Source organism: Melanotaenia boesemani, chromosome 23, assembly GCF_017639745.1.
Source record: "Melanotaenia boesemani isolate fMelBoe1 chromosome 23, fMelBoe1.pri, whole genome shotgun sequence".
In the NCBI taxonomy this organism is placed as follows: Eukaryota; Metazoa; Chordata; class Actinopteri; order Atheriniformes; family Melanotaeniidae; genus Melanotaenia; species Melanotaenia boesemani.
The window spans coordinates 2,371,469-2,391,567 of NC_055704.1; the positions used below are offsets into that span (position 1 = coordinate 2,371,469).

Here is a 20,099-nt window from a genome sequence, read left to right on the forward strand (position 1 = left end):
GACCGGAAGCAGACCGGACAGGAGACCGGAAGCAGAGCGGACAGGAGACCGGAAGCAGGCCGGACAGGAGACCAGACAGGAGACTGGAAGCAGGCCATACAGGAGACCAGACAGGAGACCGGAAGCAGACCGGACAGGAGACCGGAAGCAGAGCGGACAGGAGACCGGAAGCAGGCCGGACAGGAGACCAGACAGGAGACTGGAAGCAGGCCATACAGGAGACCAGACAGGAGACCGGAAGCAGACCGGACAGGAGACCCGAAGCAGACCGGACAGGAGACCGGAAGCAGGCCGGACAGGAGACTGGAAGCAGGCCGGACAGGAAACCAGACAGGAGACCGGAAGCCGACCGGACAGGAGACCGGAAGCCGACCGGACAGGAGACCGGAAGCAGACCGGACAGGAGACCGAAAGCAGACCGGACAGGAGACCGGAAGCAGGCCGGACAGGAGACTGGAAGCAGGCCATACAGGAGACCGGAAGCAGACCGGACAGGAGACCGAAAGCAGACCGGACAGGAGACCGGAAGCAGGCCGGACAGGAGACTGGAAGCAGGCCATACAGGAAACCAGACAGGAGACCGGAAGCCGACCGGACAGGAGACCAGAAGCAGACCGGACAGGAGACTGGGAGCAGGCCGGACAGGAGACTGGAAGCAGGCCGGACAGGAGACCGGAAGCAGACCAGACAGGAGACCAGACAGGAGACTGGAAGCAGGCCGGACAGGAGACCAGACAGGAGACTGGAAGCAGGCCGGACAGGAGACCAGACAGGATACCGGAAGCAGACCGGACAGGAGACCGGAAGCAGGCCGGACAGGATACCGGAAGCAGACCGGACAGGAGACTGAAAGCAGTCAGGACAGGAGACCGGAAGCAGACCGGACAGGAGACCGGAAGCAGACCGGACAGTAGACCGGAAGCAGGCCGGACAGGAGACCAGACAGGAGACTGGAAGCAGGCCATACAGGAGACCAGACAGGAGACCGGAAGCAGACCGGACAGGAGACCGGACAGGAGACCGGAAGCAGACCGGACAGGAGACCGGAAGCAGGCCGGACAGGAGACCAGACAGGAGACTGGAAGCAGGCCATACAGGAGACCAGACAGGAGACCGGAAGCAGACCAGACAGGAGACTGGAAGCAGGCTGGACAGGAGACCGGAAGCAGGCCGGACAGGAGACCGGAAGCAGACCGGACAGGAGACCGGAAGCAGGCCGGACAGGAGACCGGAAGCAGGCCGGACAGGAGACCAGACAGGAGACTGGAAGCAGGCCGGACAGGAGACCGGAAGCAGACCAGAAGCAGACCGGACAGGAGACTGGGAGCAGGCCGGACAGGAGACTGGAAGCAGGCCGGACAGGAGACCGGAAGCAGACCAGACAGGAGACCAGACAGGAGACTGGAAGCAGGCCGGACAGGAGACCAGACAGGAGACTGGAAGCAGGCCGGACAGGAGACCAGACAGGATACCGGAAGCAGACCGGACAGGAGACCGGAAGCAGGCCGGACAGGATACCGGAAGCAGACCGGACAGGAGACTGAAAGCAGTCAGGACAGGAGACCGGAAGCAGACCGGACAGGAGACCGGAAGCAGACCGGACAGTAGACCGGAAGCAGGCCGGACAGGAGACCAGACAGGAGACTGGAAGCAGGCCATACAGGAGACCAGACAGGAGACCGGAAGCAGACCGGACAGGAGACCGGACAGGAGACCGGAAGCAGACCGGACAGGAGACCGGAAGCAGGCCGGACAGGAGACCAGACAGGAGACTGGAAGCAGGCCATACAGGAGACCAGACAGGAGACCGGAAGCAGACCAGACAGGAGACTGGAAGCAGGCTGGACAGGAGACCGGAAGCAGGCCGGACAGGAGACCGGAAGCAGACCGGACAGGAGACCGGAAGCAGGCCGGACAGGAGACCGGAAGCAGGCCGGACAGGAGACCAGACAGGAGACTGGAAGCAGGCCGGACAGGAGACCGGAAGCAGACCAGACAGGAGACCAGACAGGAGACTGGAAGCAGACCGAACAGGAGACCGGAAGCAGGCTGGACAGGAGACCAGACAGGAGACCGGAAGCAGACCGAACAGGAGACTGGAAGCAGGCTGGACAGGAGACCGGAAGCAGACCGGACAGGAGACCGGACAGGAGACCGGAAGCAGGCCGGACAGGATACCGGAAGCAGACCGGACAGGAGACTGAAAGCAGTCCGGACAGGAGACCGGAAGCAGACCGGACAGGAGACCGGAAGCAGGCCGGACAGGAGACCAGACAGGAGACTGGAAGCAGGCCGGACAGGAGACCAGACAGGAGACCGGAAGCAGACCGGACAAGAGACCAGACAGGAGACTGGAAGCAAACCGGAGACTGAATGGAAAGATTTTGGGAGAGGCCTTGCGGTTTGGGTTCTGGACTGAAACAGCAGACAGAAAGCAGGATGAAGTCCCAGCAGGTTTATTAGAAGATGAGTCTATTCTAAAAATGGTTTGTTAAACTTGTTTGTAGTTTTCACATTAAAATAAAAACTTCTGACATTTTGTTTGGAATATTTATAAAAATATTTCATTTAAACCGTTTTTCAGCTGAAAAGAGTTTGAATAGATACTTTCCTTACTGTTTACAGACACTAGCAGTGTTTCTCTGTTTCCATGGTAACCAGATGATTAAAGACTCCCCTCTCTGCATGTGTTTCAGAGTCTGTCGGCGTTCCAGGTGTCTGTAAACGAGGATGGTTTGATCGTGGCGACCCTGGAGCGTTCGGACCTGCAGGAGAACATCACAGCGTATGCGGTGCAGATCTCCGGAGAACCCCGCCCAGTCCTGGTCCAGTTTGCCAACACCAGCGACCAGCTGCTGTTCAACGCTTCGTTCCATGGCCTCTGCTACACTGTGGGCCTGCTGGTCAGACTGGGCCAGAGCTGGTCCAGACCTGTGAAGAGCGTTCCTGTTCTCACGAGTAAGATTCGCAATCAGGTTTCCTGATCAAAATGGGGACAGAATTGTTCCAGTTCTGACCTGGTTCTGAGGTTTGGTTGGAGCGAATGGAAGATAAAACAGTAGATTTTTCGCCTCAAACCTTAGTCCAGAGGAAGTGAGCTGACTGGATGTGAATAAAAGCAACATGAAGGAAAGGTAGAAAACCTGGTTCAGATTTCTCCATGAACCAGATGTGCACGTTTCTGGTGTTTGTGGCGCCCCCTGACAGTTGGAATTGTCACCTCTTCCCACTTCAGCTGTCACCTTCAGCCTTGTCCCCTGCACACAGTGATTTCCTCCTGTTTCTCTTAATCTTTTAACAGTGTTTAAGGATGTTTTATTCTTCAGCAAACCTGATTCAAACTAAATGGATCCCCTGAAAGAGTTTCTGTGGAGTCTATTGTAAATCTGGTGTGCTGAAGCAGGGAAACGTCAACATAAAGATAAAAATATATTTCATGAGCAACTTATCTGTTTACATGATAATGGAATGGATGTTTTAATGAATTTTATGTTTGCAAGGGTCATAATTTGGGAGGAATTATTGTAATGAAAGTCCAAGCTTTAAAATAACCTGATACTCTACACATCATGGCTTTAATTAGTGTTAATTGATTTTATTACATAATCCCTTTTCTTAAATGTTTTTTTTCATTCCTGTTTTATTTGATATTTTTATTTTATTTTATTTACTTTTTAAATACAGTTTAATTTAATTTTTTTATGCCGTTTGTGGTTAAAAACAGATTATCATTATTTTCCTCTTAAAGTTTGACTGGGGTTGGGTTTTTATTTACTTATTTATTTATTTTGTCTCTTCAGAGCCACTTCCTGTCCGCAGCGCTCACATATCGGATTATAAGGAGGCTCCGGAGACCGGTGTGGTGTTTGACATTGACCCTCCATTCAGAACAGTCTTCAGCAGAGTCAACATCAGTTATGCTGAAGGACCAGAGCGCCGCTGGATGCTCTATAAAGGTCAAACTTCCCCCTAATCAGGATTTTATCATTAAATCAACTTCTGGGTAAGACAGATAGTAAACAGAGGATCCAGTATTGATCCCTGAGGAACTCCAGACCTCATTTTATCTGATGCGAAATCTAAACCGGTGGATCTTTTTCTTTGTTTTAACAATAAATCTACTGTAATAAATCTGTTTAATCCACTTTTAAATGGAGCCACATCTGGAAGGAAGATGAGTTCATAATTCTTCTTTAAGCAGCTTTAAAACGGATCCTTTTTACATTGTGTTGACTTCAGATTATGAATCCAAAACTTCTCTTTGTTTCGATGAAGTAACATCTTTGTTTACGGGGTCACCTTGTGTTGTTTACCTGTGCTGTTTGTTATTTACAGATTTCTACAAAGGGAAGACGGTGTTTAAACACTGGTTACCAGGGATGTGTTACCGGAGCATCACTTTCCAGCTCATCTCCGAGGCAACCGTGTACCAGACTGCTCTGGTGTCGCACAGTGACATCACACACACACCTCTGCACCATCGCACAGGTGAGACACTCCTTAGGAACAGCTGCAGTGGGGGCAGAGCTTCTGACCTCAGATTTCATTTTATTATCAATCATTTGTTTTCTTTAAGAATAAATCCATTAGTAGACTAAACACAGCAGAACCTGCAGCTGGGGCCACATGATGCTCTGGTTCAGCTTCCTGCTGCATCGTGGATATGACATCCAGACTGTTTCCAGGCATTTTCCAGGCTGTTTCAGTCCGTTTAAAAGATGTCACCCTGAGCTGATGCTGAAGGATCTGTTGAGTATTTCAGACAACCAGCCTGCTTCTAGGCTGTTTCTAGACTGTTTCCAGCCTTATACCATGCCATGTTCCAGATTGTTGACATGTTATTTTCTAATCTGTTTTACCAGGCTGTTTTAGTGTTGTTTCCAGGTATTTTCCAGGCTGTTTCCAGGCCATTTAAAAGCTGTTCAACTCCTTTTCTCTCCTCCACAGTTCCCTACCCCCCCCTCAACATCTCCCATAAGATCATCCACCTGAGCCAGAGGGCAGCTTCAGGAGAAATCCAGGATGTGAAGGGGGTCCAGGGGTCCTTCCGCCAGGTCCGGGAGGTCCCACTGATGGAGGAGGTGCAGCCTGAGGAGGAGACCGCCTCGGTGGAGGCGTCAGCAGCCACTCACATCCCCTTCAACACAACACACAACCTGACAGGAAGCACCTCTGTCTACCTGAATGGCAGCCAATCAGAAGAGGCGGAGCCTCAGAGCTATTGGTTGGATGCGACGGAGCCATCTCCGATGGAAAGCAACGACGAAGAGTTTGTTAATGGAGTGGTGCCAGAATACGAGGACTCCAACGAGCCGGGGTCATCAATGGGTCTCCCCGCTGACCCCCCTGTCCTGCCCACCAGACTGCCCCCTGTGCTGCTAGAGCTGCGATGGCTGCCGCCCAGACCGCCAACCAGCTACGATGGCTTCAACGTCTACATCTACAGAGATGGTAAACCGCTATTGTCATGATGACGTCACATTTCATCTGTCTCATGCTAGCTCTACCTACCAGTTCTGGTTCAGCCAATAGACTTCAGTCTGTGACAGAGCCGGCTCTAGACTTCAGTGGGCCCAAAGCAGAATAAGTTTTGGGGGCCCTACCCCTTCATGCCATGAACAACGTTTTTGAGTAGATGTGACACCCTAAGTCATAGTGTATTGTTTGTTAACTTATTCAAAACACTCTAGGACACTGTTATGGTACATTATTGCATATAAAGTGCTGTTAATTTGGTTCCATAAAGTTGTAATAACATGCATCTCTATTTAACACACAGGAGGAAAATATATAACAAAATCCCATATGCACACAACTTAGTTATTGCTCAATTACCTTAACTTAGTTAAAGTCATACTGTATAATCACACGGCAGTAGCACCAGGAAATAAAGGAGATCTGTTTGTGTGGACAATGAATTTTTAAAATATAAATTAAATACATTGTTATATTATATTATATTATATTATATTATATTATATTATATTATATTATATTATATATTATATAATATAATATATTATTATTGTTATATTTTAAAAATAAACATTTTCTCTAAACAACTGTTTATCCATTAGTCTGACTTTTTTTTATTTAAATGGACATATAATATTTATAATGGCTGATACTACTGTATAATAAACAAATCATTTATTCGACTTTAAAAACTCATCGTCCTGAATTCCGGACATGGATCAATCATGGCATGATGTCTCATACCCGATCAGTCTCAGGAGATGATGGGGGATGAAGAACTGGGACCCTGACGGTCTAGTCTTCTGTGTTCTTATGTCTGATGACAGACAGCCCTCCGTGAACCACTGAAAACACGCGCCGAAACATTTTACAATCTGTCCTGTAAACATCTCCACTGACGCTGTCCGGCTAAGGATGAAAGTGTTTTCGCTTTCAAGGACATAGTAGAGTATCGGGAGCAGAGGACATTTTAAAACGGCGCAGGTGTTTTGAGCAGCGCTGGTATGTGGTGTCTGTCTCAAGGCAACTGTGAACGCAACACGCAACAAACAAACTGCGTTCAATACGGACCGTCCCTATTGAACCAATAAAATGTCAGGAGGAGACATTTAATTGTCAAATAAGGAACAATTCCGTATTTTACTGAACGGTTGGCAACTCTACCACTAGCTTGAGCTACAACTGCTTTGCTGGCTAACAGTACCCAACCAGCTGCTAAACCTGTTAGCACCTGCTGCTAAATCAAATCGTGTCTTCAAAAAGTGCTGCCACATGTCTAATCTTCATCATCACCAGACTAATACCTTACTTTACAGTATAACTGCAAAAGAAACAACCTTATCTTTGCACAGCTGCTTTAGCCACAAATGGATAATTCCTCTTCATAACGAAGCTCATAAACCACTCACTGAAACAACCTTGTTCTGTAAGGGGCCCCCTAGGGGTTTGTGGCCCTAAGCGGTCGCTTAGTCTGCTTAGTGGCAAAACCGGCTCTGGTCTGTGATGACATCACAAACTAGAATAAAGAGATAAAAGATTTTCATTATATTTATTCAATTATTTCTAAACATCTGGGGAACTTAATCTAGAGCAGATGTTAGCATATTAGCTAACATCTGCAACCAACACACCGCAGAGTCGGACCTTGATCATCTTCCTCCTCTTCATCCTCTGTTCTTTAGGAAATTCCACAGAGACGGCGACGGTGGATGAGAACACTCACGAGTTTTTCACTGAGTTAACGGAGCAGGGAACGTATCAAGTTCACGTCACTACACTGAGCTCATCCGGAGACTGCGAGGCCCGAGAGAGTAGTGCCAACACCGGCTTCGTCTTCTACCTGAGTAAGTCCAGAAAAAACCTGCAACCCTGAATGCAACTTCATTTAGTTCTTCATATGCCATCTTTTAACTCCTCAGAATCACAGACTAATCATTTTAATGAAATATCAGGATGAAAACTTATTTCAACCCCAGCTCTAAAAGAGTCAGGATGCTGCAAAAAATGTCAGAATTTCATCAGCTTGTATTTTATTCCCAGTAGAACATAAACAACATATCAGATGTTGAAAATGAGACATTTTACCATTTCATGGAAAATCTGAGCTCATTGTGAATCTGATGGCAGCAACACATCTGTAACAAGCTGGAACAGGGGCAACAAGAGGCTGCAAAAGTAACTGGAACAAATCAGAAACAATTTCAGGAAAATGTTCCCCAGGCTTTGAAGATCCACCATTTACAGTGTATAATATAATTAATAGATTGAGAGAATCAGGAGGAATCTCTGTGTCCATGGGACAAGGCTGGATGCTGGTGATCTTCTGCATTAAAAGCAGACATGATTCGCTACTGGAAACCACTGCATATGTTCAGGAAGACTTCCAGAAACCACTGTCTGTGAACACAGTTTACCCTGAAATCCACAAATGCAGGTTAAAGCTCCATCATGCAAAGAAGAAGCCAGATGTGAACAGGATCCAGAACCAGCGCCGTCTTCTCTGGACCAAAGCTCATTTAAAATGGTCTGAGGCAAAGTGGAAACCTGGATGAAGATGTGAACTAGTTTGTGGAAAGCATGGACGGCGTGTCCTGCAGACTAAAGAGGAGAGGGAGCATCCAGCTTGTTATCAGTGGACAGGTGAAAAGCTGCATCTCTGATGGGATGGGGCTGCATTAGTGCCTATGGCGTGGGCAGCTTCCACATCTGTGAAGCTCCATCAATGCTGAAAAGTACATGGAGGTTTTAGAGCAACATCTGCTCCCATCCAGACAACGTCTCTTTCAGGGAAGGACTTGCAGATTTCAGCAAGACGATGCTGAACCACATCCTGCATCCATCACAGCAGCATGGCTTCACAGGGGAAGAGTCCGGCTGCTGAACTGGCCTGCCTGCAGTCCAGACCTTTCACCAGTACACAACATCTGGAGCATCATGGAAGCAGAAATCCAGCAACCAAGGTCCAGGACTGTAGAGCAGCTAGAATCCTGCATCAGACCAGAATGGGACAACATTCCTCTCCTAAAACTCCAGCAACTGGTCTCCTCACTTCCCAGACGTTTCCAGACATGTTAGAAGAAGAGATGCTACACCATGCTGAACACCACCCTGGAACTACTTTTTACCCCTTGCTGAACACCACCCTGGAACTATTTTTTACACCATGCTGAACATCACTCCGGAACTACTTTTTACACCATGCTGAACATCACCCTGGAACTACTTTTTACCCCTTGCTGAACACCACCCTGGAACTATTTTTTACACCATGCTGAACATCACTCCGGAACTACTTTTTACACCATGCTGAACATCACCCTGGAACTACTTTTTACACCGTGCTGAACACCACCCTGGAACTACTTTTTACACCGTGCTGAACATCACTCTGGAACTACTTTTTACACCATGCTGAACACCACCCTGGAACTACTTTTTTGCACCGTGCTGAACATCACCCTGGAACTACTTTTTACACCATGCTGAACACCACCCTGGAACTACTTTTTACACCATGCTGAACATCACCCTGGAACTACTTTTTACACCGTGCTGAACACCACCCTGGAACTACTTTTTACACCGTGCGAACATCACCCTGGAACTACTTTTTACACCATGCTGAACACCACCCTGGAACTACTTTTTACACCGTGCGAACATCACCCTGGAACTACTTTTTACACCGTGCTGAACATCACCCTGGAACTACTTTTTACACCGTGCTGAACACCACCCTGGAACTACTTTTTACACCGTGCTGAACATCACCCTGGAACTACTTTTTACACCGTGCTGAACACCACCCTGGAACTACTTTTTACACCGTGCTGAACATCACCCTGGAACTACTTTTTACACCGTGCTGAACATCACCCTGGAACTACTTTTTACAGATGTGTTGCTGCCATCAGATTCATAATCAGCTCATATTTTCCATTAAAAGATAAAATGTCTTGATTCCATCATGATGTCTGAACTGGTGGTGTTTAGTTTCATGCCCATGGGTCCATGTGAACCCGTTCAGGTCCTGATGGCGAGCTGTTGGAGGAGCTCCAGGAGCGTCCTCAGACTGTCAGCGTCAGACTGCTGGACTCCAGCACCGCTGCCGTCTCCTGGGCTCCATCCTCTAAAACCCACAACGGCAGCCTGGTGTCGGTGGTGTCCACCACCTGCATGAAGCCCAGCCTGAGTCAGAGGATGGAGAACACCTACTGCAGTGAGGTAACGCCGCATCACACAGTTCACCTCTTGGACACGTATGGTCTGCATAGTAGTTTGTTAATTCTATAGTTTGTTATTTCATATATGTAGCCATTTACCAATGAACCCATTAGGTTACATAGTTGTTATAGGATGTCTGGACCTTTTTGCCTTTTTTGTCCAATGTGTGAAGAATTTATCTTTTTCTTCAGGACAAACATTAAAATCTGGCAAATATTTGTCATAATTTTATTATAAATTCTTCAAACACTGTAATAATTAAATTTCTCTTTTTTTGAAAAATAAAGTTTAAGCTGTTTTACTTCCTCTCATACTGTTTCGTTTGCCTTCATCCTTCAGTGTCCTGGTAACAGCTTTTCATGTTTATCCATGACGAGCTGTAGTGATCAATATCTAACGGGTTTACCTGGATGTGAGGGAGGATCTAACGGGAGTCCAGCTGGTGGTCTCAGATGTGAACGTTCTGCTTGATCTGAGGCTGAAATAATTCAACGTTTTTCTCTGTGAAACAGGAAAACTCCACAAGTGACATCATCAGCCACCTGATGCCTGGCGCCCAGTACCGGGTGGTGGTCTACCACACCAATGGACCTCTGATCAGTCCACCCTCTGAGCCCGTCATCATCGATATCGGTGAGGAAATGTGAAGGGTGGGAGTCGAGCTCTGCAGGCTCCGCCTCCAAGGCTAACACCTACCTGTTTGTGTGTCAGAGCCAACAGGTGTACGCGAGCTGGCCGTGTACCCTCTGAGCCCGACGGCGGTCATTCTGAGCTGGCAGCGTCCGTATCACGTGGCCTTCAGGAAGTACGTATTGCAGACCTTCTTCTTCAACCCTGTCACGCTGGCGTCTGAGTGGACCACCTACTACGAGATCGCCGCCACCGCCTCCGTCATCGCCTCCGTGGTAACGCAGCGTTTGTTGCCTGATTACCAGCCAAATGCTTTCAGCTCTTGCTCAGTGTGTGTTTCCTCTCAGAGAGTCACCGACCTGCTGCCCGCCTGGTACTACAACTTCCGTGTGGCCATGGTGACGTGGGGAGAGCCGCCCCTCAGCTGCTGCGACAGCTCCACAGTCAGCTTCGTGACAGGTGGGCTCACCTGTTATCACGTCTAGATTTTATTATTTATTTTAGTGGAGAAAATCCATCCATCCATCCATTCTCTTCCGCTTATCCGGAGTCGGGTCGCGGGGGCAGCTGCCTAAGCAGGGAAACCCAGACTTCCCTCTCCCCGGCCACATTCACCAGCTCATCCGAAGGGATCCCGAGGCGTTCCCAGGCCAGCCGAGAGATGTAGTCTGTCCAGCGTGTCCTGGGTCTGCCCCGGGGCCTCCTTCCGGTGGGACGTGCCCAGAACACCTCACCAGGGAGGCGTCCAGGAGACATCCTAACCAGATGCCCGAGCCACCTCATCTGGCTCCTCTCGATGTGGAGGAGAAGCGGCTCTACTCTGAGCCCCTCCCGGATCACCGAGCTTCTCACCCTATCTCTAAGGGAGAGCCCGGCCACCCTGCGGAGGAAACTCATTTCGGCCGCTTGTATTCGAGATCTCGTTCTTTCGGTCATTACCCACAGCTCATGACCATAGGTGAGGGTAGGAACGTAGATCGACCGGTAAATCGAGAGCTTTGCCTTTCGGCTCAGCTCTCTCTTCACCACGACAGATCGATGCAGAGCCCGCATCACTGCGGACGCCGCACCGATCCGCCTGTCGATCTCTCGCTCCATCCTTCCCTCACTCGTGAACAAGACCCCGAGATATGTAAACTCCTCCACTTGGGGCAGGACCCCATCGCAGACCCGGAGAGAGCACTCCACCCTTTTCCGGCTGAGGACCATGGTCTCGGATTTGGAGGTGCTGATTCTCATCCCAGCCGCTTCACACTCGGCTGCGAATCGCTCCAGTGCGAGCTGAAGATCACGTCCCGATGAAGCCAACAGAACCACGTCATCCGCAAAGAGCAGAGACCCAATCCTGAGGCCACCGAACCGGATCCCCTCGACACCTCGGCTGCGCCTAGAAATTCTGTCCATAAAAGTTATGAACAGAATCGGTGACAAAGGACAGCCTTGGCGGAGTCCAACCCGCACTGGAAACGATTCTGATTTACTGCCGGCAATACGGACCAAGCTCTGACACCGGTCGTACAGGGACCGGACAGCTCTTACAAGCGAGTCCGGCACTCCATACTCCCGGAGTACCCCCCACAGGAGTCCCCGGGGAACACGGTCAAATGCCTTCTCCAAATCCACAAAACACATGTAGATTGGTTGGGCAAACTCCCATGCCCCCTCGAGGACCCCAAAGAGGGTGTAGAGCTGGTCCACTGTTCCACGACCGGGACGAAAACCACACTGCTCCTCCTCAATTCGAGGTTCGACTATCTGACGGACCCTCCTCTGCAGCACCCCTGAATAGACCTTACCGGGGAGGCTGAGGAGTGTGATCCCCCTGTAGTTGGAGCACACCCTCCGGTCCCCCTTTTTGAAGAGGGGGACCACCACCCCAGTCTGCCAGTCCAGGGGGACTGTCCCCGATGTCCACGCGATGCCGCAGAGGCATGTCAACCAAGACAGCCCTACGGCATCCAGAGCCTTAAGGAACTCTGGGCGGACCTCATCCACCCCCGGGGCCTTGCCACCAAGGAGATTTTTAACCACCTCAGCGACCTCAGCCCCAGAGATAGGCGAGCCAGCACCAGCTACCCCAGACTCTGCTTCCTCATCAGAAGACGTGTTAGTGGGATTGAGGAGGTCTTCGAAGTATTCCCTCCACCGCCTCACAACGTCTCGAGTCGAGGTCAGCAGCCCCCCATCCCCACTGTACGCAGTGTTGACGGAGCACTGCTTTCCCCTCCTGAGCCGCCGGATGGTGGACCAGAATCTCCTCGAAGCCGTCCGGAAGTCATTCTCCATGGCCTCTCCAAACTCCTCCCACGCCCGAGCTTTTGCCTTAGCGACCGCCGAAGCCGCGCTCCGCTTAGCCCGCCGATACCCATCAGCTGCCTCTGGAGTCCCACAGGCCAAAAAGGCCCGATAGGACTCCTTCTTCAGCTTGACGGCATCCCTTACTGTCGGTGTCCACCAACAAGTTCGGGGGTTACCGCCACGACAGGCACCGACGACCTTATGGCCACAGCTGCGGCTGGCCGCCTCGACAATAGAGGCACGGAACACAGCCCATTCAGACTCAATGTCCCCCGCCTCACCCGGGACTTGGTTGAAGCTCTGCCAGAGATGGGAGTTGAAACTCCTTCTGACAGGGGACTCTGCCAGACGTTCCCAGCAGACCCTCACAACACGCTTGGGCCTGCCAGGCCTGACCGGCATCCTCCCCCACCATCTGAGCCAACTCACCACCAGGTGGTGATCAGTTGACAGCTGCGCCCCTCTCTTCACCCGAGTGTCCAGGACATGCGGCCGCAAGTCCGACGACACGACTACAAAGTCGATCATCGAACTGCGGCCTAGAGTGTCCTGGTGCCAAGTGCACATGTGGACACTCTTATGTCTGAACAAGGTGTTCGTTATGGACAATCCATGACGAGCACAGAAGTCCAACAACAAAACACCACTCGGATTCAGATCAGGGGGGCCGTTCCTCCCAATCACGCCCCTCCAGGTCTCGCTGTCATTGCCCACGTGAGCATTGAAGTCCCCCAGCAGAACGAGGGAGTCCCCAGAAGGAGTGCTCTCCAACACCCCCCCCAAGGACTCCAAAAAGGGTGGGTACTCTGAACTGCTATTTGGTGCATAGGCACAAACAACAGTCAGGACCCGTCCCCCCACCCGAAGGCGGAGGGAGGCTACCCTTTCGTCCACCGGGGTAAACCCCAACGTACAGGCGCCAAGTTGGGGGGCAATGAGCAGGCCTACACCTGCTCGGCGCCTCTCACCGGGAGCAACTCCAGAATGGAAGAGGGTCCAGCCCCTCTCGAGGGCAGTTGTTCCAGAGCCCAAGCTATGCGTTATGCTATATCTAGCCGGAACCGCTCAACCTCGCGCACCAGCTCAGGCTCCTTACCCGCCAGAGAGGTGACATTCCACGTCCCTAGAGCTAGCTTTTGCAGCCGAGGATCAGACCGCCAGGGTCCCCGCCTCTGGCAGCCGCCCAGCTCACAATGCACCCGACCCCTATGGCCCCTCCCGTAGGTGGTGAGCCCACGAGAGGGTGGAGAAAATGTTATTTTAAATTTTTTTATGTTATTAGAAGACAATTTTTATTTTAGTTTAGTTCACTTTATTTATTTATTGTTATTTTTATTTTTTTGAATTTTTGTCATTTATGTCATTATTTATTAATTTTTCTTCATTTGATTTATTTTTATTTTATTAACCAAAGTTTCATGTTTATATTCAGGTTTTTCTTTTTAAAGTTTATTCTTTATTTCAGTTCAGTTTAGCTTTATTTATACATCCCTCATTCACAACACAAATAAGATAAAGACTGAGGTGGAAATAGTTCATATTTTAGCTGTTACATACACATAATTATATCCAGTAAATTTTATCCTTGTTATAAAATGCATTATAGCAGTCAATAAAATAAGAAATAAGAATAATAGAGATCAGATTTTAGTGCAGTTACAGGTTACACAGCTTTATTTAATGGACTGGTCTGGAAGAGGTGGAGATAAACCAGGTTATATTTTATAAATCATGCAGCAGAATTTATAGTTAATATTATTTCTTTAATTTTGATCTATTTGTTGGATCCTTTCCACAAATTTTTCCAGTATTGTATTCTATTCTGAGTTTTTTTTTATTTGCATTTTTATTTACTTTTAATGTCTATATTTAAATTTTTATGTTACTTTTATTTCCTTTGATTTTAACATGTTTTCACCACAACTTTTACTGTTTCTTACTTATTTTATTTATTTTTAATTTAATATTTCTGCATATTTCTGTTTGTGAAAACTGTTCCTGATGTTTGGATGTGGAGAGATGAAGTTTATTCTGGTTAAACTGGTATCTTTGATGGAAGCCAGACCAGAACCAGGAGCAGAACTGGTCTTTTTGTTGTTGGTTCCTGACACCTCCAGTTCTGCTCAGGTGTTTCTGTGATGTCACCTGTCCTCCTTCAGCTCCTGAGGCTCCTCACATCTCCTCGGTGGATTACTCTCAAGGTGTCCTGTCCGTCCGCTGGACGTACGGCGAGCTCTTCATTGACCTGTCTCACTCCAGGATGCTGCACTGGCAGGTGCTCGCAGTTGGGAAGAAGGGGCCCGAGAAGAGCTACTCTGTCGACGTAAGTTTACCTGCAGCTAGCAAGGAGGATGAAGATGATGATGAGTCCATCCCATCGGTCAGAACTACAGCTGTAATTCTTACATGATTTTATAATATTCAACAGAATCAAGATGTAAATATTACAAATAAAATCAGCAGATCCAGAAAACTGGATTTCTAACCGATCCAGCATCTCTGGTCCTGAGGATAGTGATTGCTATGGCGTCTCTGTGGTTGCTAGGCAGGCCTCCCATTGTGGTTGGTTGTTCCTCCGTCGGCAGCTGATGGAAGTAAACAATCCTAATTACTGATGAAGAGGAGGCAACTCTTCAGCTTTGTCAGCTGATGTTTAAGATAATCTTGGATTGTCTGCAGAGACATTTATTAGACGACATCATTACTTCCAGTTGGAGGAAACAAAGATGAGGCTATTATTTTAACCCCTTAATGCCTGAATTTATTGTTGATTTATATATATATATATATATATATATATATATATATATATATATATATATATATCTATATGTATAAGAAAATCCTAATAATAATAATCCTGGAATAATAAACTCAAAAAATGGAGGTGGTTTGTTGCACATTTGCATTAACCAAATATTAAATATAAAAAACAATAAATAATAGAGAAATAAATACATAAATAATATTAAATTATTTTAATCAACTCTTTATTTTACGTCTCTTATAACAGATCAGTATCCTGCCATCTGATTGGTTATTAAATCTTCCTTTGAGATGTTCAGATGTCTTTGGTGAAACTGAAGTCGGAAGGACATTTGTTGATGTGTTTTTACATGATGTGTTTGTGTGTGTCAGGTGACCCGTAACGTGATGCAAGCAAGCCTCCCTCTGCCTCCGGGAGACATCTACAACCTGACGGTGACGGCGTGCACCGAACGCAGCAGGAACACGTCCACACCCAACATCATCAAACTGGGTGAGCACCAGTTCATCTGCATTTCCCACCATGACCTGATGGTGTTGCTGCTTCTGGGATGTCAGAGGTTTTGATGAAGATGATGATGATGGCAGAGAGGATCATTTAAAAGCAGAACACAAAGATGATAAAACCCAAAGTATCTGTCTAGTATCCAGAGAGAAGCTGAAACTGTAACAAATTCTTAATCAGGATGGACAAATTCTTTTTTTCATCCAGTAACAATGAAAAATATTAAATAATCTATGCAAATAAAAAGTTAAATAAAATAATTATGGGCCGAACATGGATCCCTGAGGAGCTCCACAATTCATTTCAGCTCAGAAACACAGTTGATAATTAAAACATTTGTTTTATTCATTCATTCATAACTTATACATTTATTTATTTACTTACGAATGTATTTATTTAAGGACATATTTATTTATTTAATGCTTTTCATGACGAGATGCATAAATGATGATGAATGGTCATATTTACCCACAAATATACATTAAAACTCTAAAATACCGTTTCCAGAAAAAGGAAAATCTGTCTGTCTGTTGGCAACAGTACTTAAAAAGTTATGGACAGATTTTAAATAGAATTTTCAGGAAATGTCAGAAATGGAATAAGAAACAACAGTGATGTGTGGTCAATGGAAGGCAGTGCCTCATCTGTCATGATAAAGAAAAAAAACATACAATAAATATTAATATTTTCCACTGATCTGTGTTAAAAATATATTTTCAGACAATTTATTAAGTAAAAATGGCCAAATTTGAGTATTTCCCGATCAAATCCAGTGCAGAAACCCGGTGGAGGAACGTGTGTGTCTCAGCTCTGACTGGACCATCCAACACAAACTGGGTGCATGACACGTTTTCTGTTCCTCAGCATGTCGCCAACATGAACTTTACAGAAATATTTTTATACACCAGGACTCTCTACAGTCTGTGTAATGTATTTAATGTATTTGTGAGAGAAATTTTCCCGTTTATCGTACAATAAAGTGCAGAGAAAAGTCGGCAGGTGAGGCAAACAGTACTCTGCCTCACCTCAAGGGGCACACTCACACACCAACATGGTGTGTGTGTGTGTTGCCAATTCGGCGACCTTTTTTTTTGTTTGTTTGTTTTTTAAAGCGACTAGCAACAAGTGCAGCGACTTTTTCAGTATTGGAGACTTTTGTAGACGGACGTGTATGAAAGTAGTTTATTCTTCTCAGTGAGGAGGGGGGGCTGCTGTGCAGGCCCCTCCTGTCCAAAAGCAACCAGAAGAGGCTTCTGGCAGCAGCAGCAGCTGCATTCAGAGCAGGAGATGATCACCTGTTTCATGACCAGGCTGAACATGAAACGTTCAAAGCTGCTGCAGGAGGATCTCGGCTGGCTCACCGTCAGACATTAATGTCTATTAATGAAGAGTGTGGAGGAAAACAAGTGTTTAATGTCGCAGCCTCCTAATTAGAAAACAACCTACACTTAATAAAATTAAACTAGAATAAAAGAAAATATTAACCAAAGAATTTGTTTTATTTTTATTAGTTTTGTCTTTTTAAACATTTTTAGTTTGTCTTTTCGTCCATTTTTGACTTTCCCATGACATTCCTCTCCACAGCAGCCCAGTACCAGCTTATTATGCACATTAGATGATGTCATTTAGCGATTTCTAGCGACTTTTAGGAAGCCGGCAGCTACTTTTTTCACTGAAGAGTTAGTAACAGTAAGTGTGTGAGTGTAATTGAAAGAGGAATGCTGATAGGATATGAAGCATTACCAGTTGCATGCTGTTGAATGAATATTGAAATAAGGCGCTCTTTTCAGTTCTTACTGTTGTAAATCAGTGTTTCACCAACCATAAATTTCACCACACGTCTCTGAGGAACAAGGGATTACATCTTGGGGGTGATCCGGATCACCGTCTGGATCCAGGAATGTTTTTAATTTTTCGTTACTGTGGGGAGATAGGGATGACTTCGTTATTACAGCTTCTAACTAATGCCAAGAATCAGTGGCAAAAACAGCTTCTGATAGCTTCTGATAATTGTTTGCACTTTGGTTGTTTTTCAAATGTGCTTTACAAATAAATTTGATTTTATTTTAATTTAATCACCATATAAACTTACAAAAAATATATAATTCTTCATAAAGTGAAAATAATTACTGAAAAGAATAAAAAAATAAATAAAATAAACTACAGTTATATTTTAAAAAAATTAACAACAATAAATTAAGAATATAAAATAAATAATGAAAAATAATAAATTAATTAATTCAATAAAATAAAAAGAAATAAGATTTTAAAAAGTGCAATAATGAGCATTGAAGATTATTAGATATTGAATTAAGTACAATTAATAGATTAATATAAAATAAATACTAAAATAGATCAATAGAAATTAATAAATGAAGTCAATAAAATAAAAAGAAAAAAATTGATTACAATGATAAAAATAAATACATAAAGAATGATAGAAAAATAGAAATGAATAAACAATAAAATAAAATAAATAAATAAAAGGTGGGTATAACAGTCATGGAGGGCTGAATCAGTTTTCCAGGATTCTGTCTGAGTCTTTCTTCGTTGTTCTGACCAAACTGAGTCGCAGCTGTTTTCACCCTGAAAGTGAAAAAGAAACCGCCGTCTCTTCACTTCCTCTTCTCAGTCCTCAGAGGAACTCTGTTTCTAGCTCGGCTCCGACCTGCAGCCTTTCCTCTCCTTCAAACTGACCCGGTTTTCCTTGCAGATCCGGCTCCCCCCCGGTCCCTGTTCGCCGTCAATGCCACACACTCGTCCGTGACCCTGCTGTGGACCGAGGAGGGAGTGGTGGACCACTACCAGATCCTCTGCAGACCCTACAGGGCCAGCAAAGAGCTGAAGGTAAAACTGCTCCACTCGCGCCTGTAGAACCGAATCCGGCTCTAGCTGCTTCTTTCAGCCGCTTTCAATTGTAAATCCTCTTCTCAGGATCAACCTGCATAAAATTACAGCTGATTCTTCCTCATTCTGGTCCTGACCCTGATCCTGATCCTGATTTTGATCCTAGTCCTAATCAGATTCCAATCCTGATCCTGTCTCTGTGGGATCTGGTAGTGATTCAGACGTCACCTGACGGAGCTTTGAGTTCTTCAGAACTGAATCCGGAGGCTGTTACCATGCCAACGCGTTGCACAAACTGCTCCATATTTTCCAACAAAACGATGGTTCTGATCCCGTTCAGCCAACGTTCCCTCGAATTTCTACAGCTCTTCATTTTCCTGGGAGTCTCTCCCATCACGCTCATTGATTTTAGAACATCAGCAGCCTTCTCAGCTTTTGATTGACAGCTCTCTGAGCCAGTACGAGCTTCATATGGTCAGAAGTCTCCGCCTTGGTTCTGCCGTGTTGATCTGATTTTTTTAAAATAAGCTTGTTGATACCTCAGATCATGCCGTGAGGATGCAGTTGTCATGACAACATAGTGTTATAGTAGAAGTGTCAGCCTGGTTCGGTGTCTGCAGATCTCACGCTTTTCCTCCCTCAGGCCCGCGAGCCGCTCACCTCCACCTCACACATGCTGACGGTTTCTGGTTTGACGCCGTCATCCAGCTACAACTGTACCGTCACCAGCTTCAGCTACAGCACGCCGAGCCGGCCCGCCCACATCACCATCAGCACCGTCGGTAGGTGGACTTTCAGACTGATCAATTATCCAGACATGAAAAGATTCACCTGTTCTTCACCAGGTTTATGTTCTGCCTGCTGTCTGAGTTGAACTGAATAAATGCTACCAGGGCTGTGTGTATAATCCTGGTCTCTACACAAAGCTGAGACACGTGATATTACTACAGACGTGTCAGAATCAACATATGTGTTACTGTGTCAGAGTAAATTCACCTGGAACAAACTAGAAAATGTAAATGATTATCTCGTCCTAAAATAAGCAGCCCAGTTCATCCAGGAATGACTAAAGCGATGAGGTTTAACGTTTTCAGACTGATCAATGATCCAACGCTGAAACTTTCTAAAGTATTGCTTTTTTGTTGTTGTTGTTTTTAAAACCTAAATAAAAATAATTAGCTCGACTGAATAATTAAACGTTTTAAGGATTGATATCCTGATAATGTCGTTATCATGAGAGTTTTTTCCATTGTGACAATTTACATGAAAATGTTTGTGTTTCCTAGAATAATAAACGGGTGGTGTAAACAGTTATCTCTGTGTACTGAACGTTTCTGATTGGTTTAGGTTTATT

The 20,099-nt window shown here is 46.3% G+C and overlaps 1 protein-coding gene across 4 annotated transcripts in view; it reads left to right on the forward strand.

The window, feature by feature from the left end:
- Positions 1–20,099, forward strand: part of ptpro (protein tyrosine phosphatase receptor type O) — a 49,206-nt gene that overhangs the window by 13,211 nt on the left and 15,896 nt on the right. For 3 of the 4 annotated variants that reach the window (XM_041977533.1, XM_041977532.1, XM_041977534.1), the window contains exons 2-14: positions 2,697–2,958; positions 3,801–3,956; positions 4,336–4,488; positions 4,948–5,451; positions 7,158–7,319; positions 9,503–9,699; positions 10,212–10,332; positions 10,411–10,604; positions 10,677–10,788; positions 14,787–14,950; positions 15,766–15,886; positions 18,612–18,745; positions 19,389–19,527. In XM_041977533.1, the coding sequence (XP_041833467.1) occupies positions 2,697–2,958; positions 3,801–3,956; positions 4,336–4,488; positions 4,948–5,451; positions 7,158–7,319; positions 9,503–9,699; positions 10,212–10,332; positions 10,411–10,604; positions 10,677–10,788; positions 14,787–14,950; positions 15,766–15,886; positions 18,612–18,745; positions 19,389–19,527 (2,419 nt within the window). Of the gene's footprint in view, positions 1–2,696; positions 2,959–3,004; positions 3,135–3,800; positions 3,957–4,335; positions 4,489–4,947; positions 5,452–7,157; positions 7,320–9,502; positions 9,700–10,211; positions 10,333–10,410; positions 10,605–10,676; positions 10,789–14,786; positions 14,951–15,765; positions 15,887–18,611; positions 18,746–19,388; positions 19,528–20,099 lie in introns of those variants that run through there. The other variant, XM_041977535.1, reaches the window with a different exon arrangement.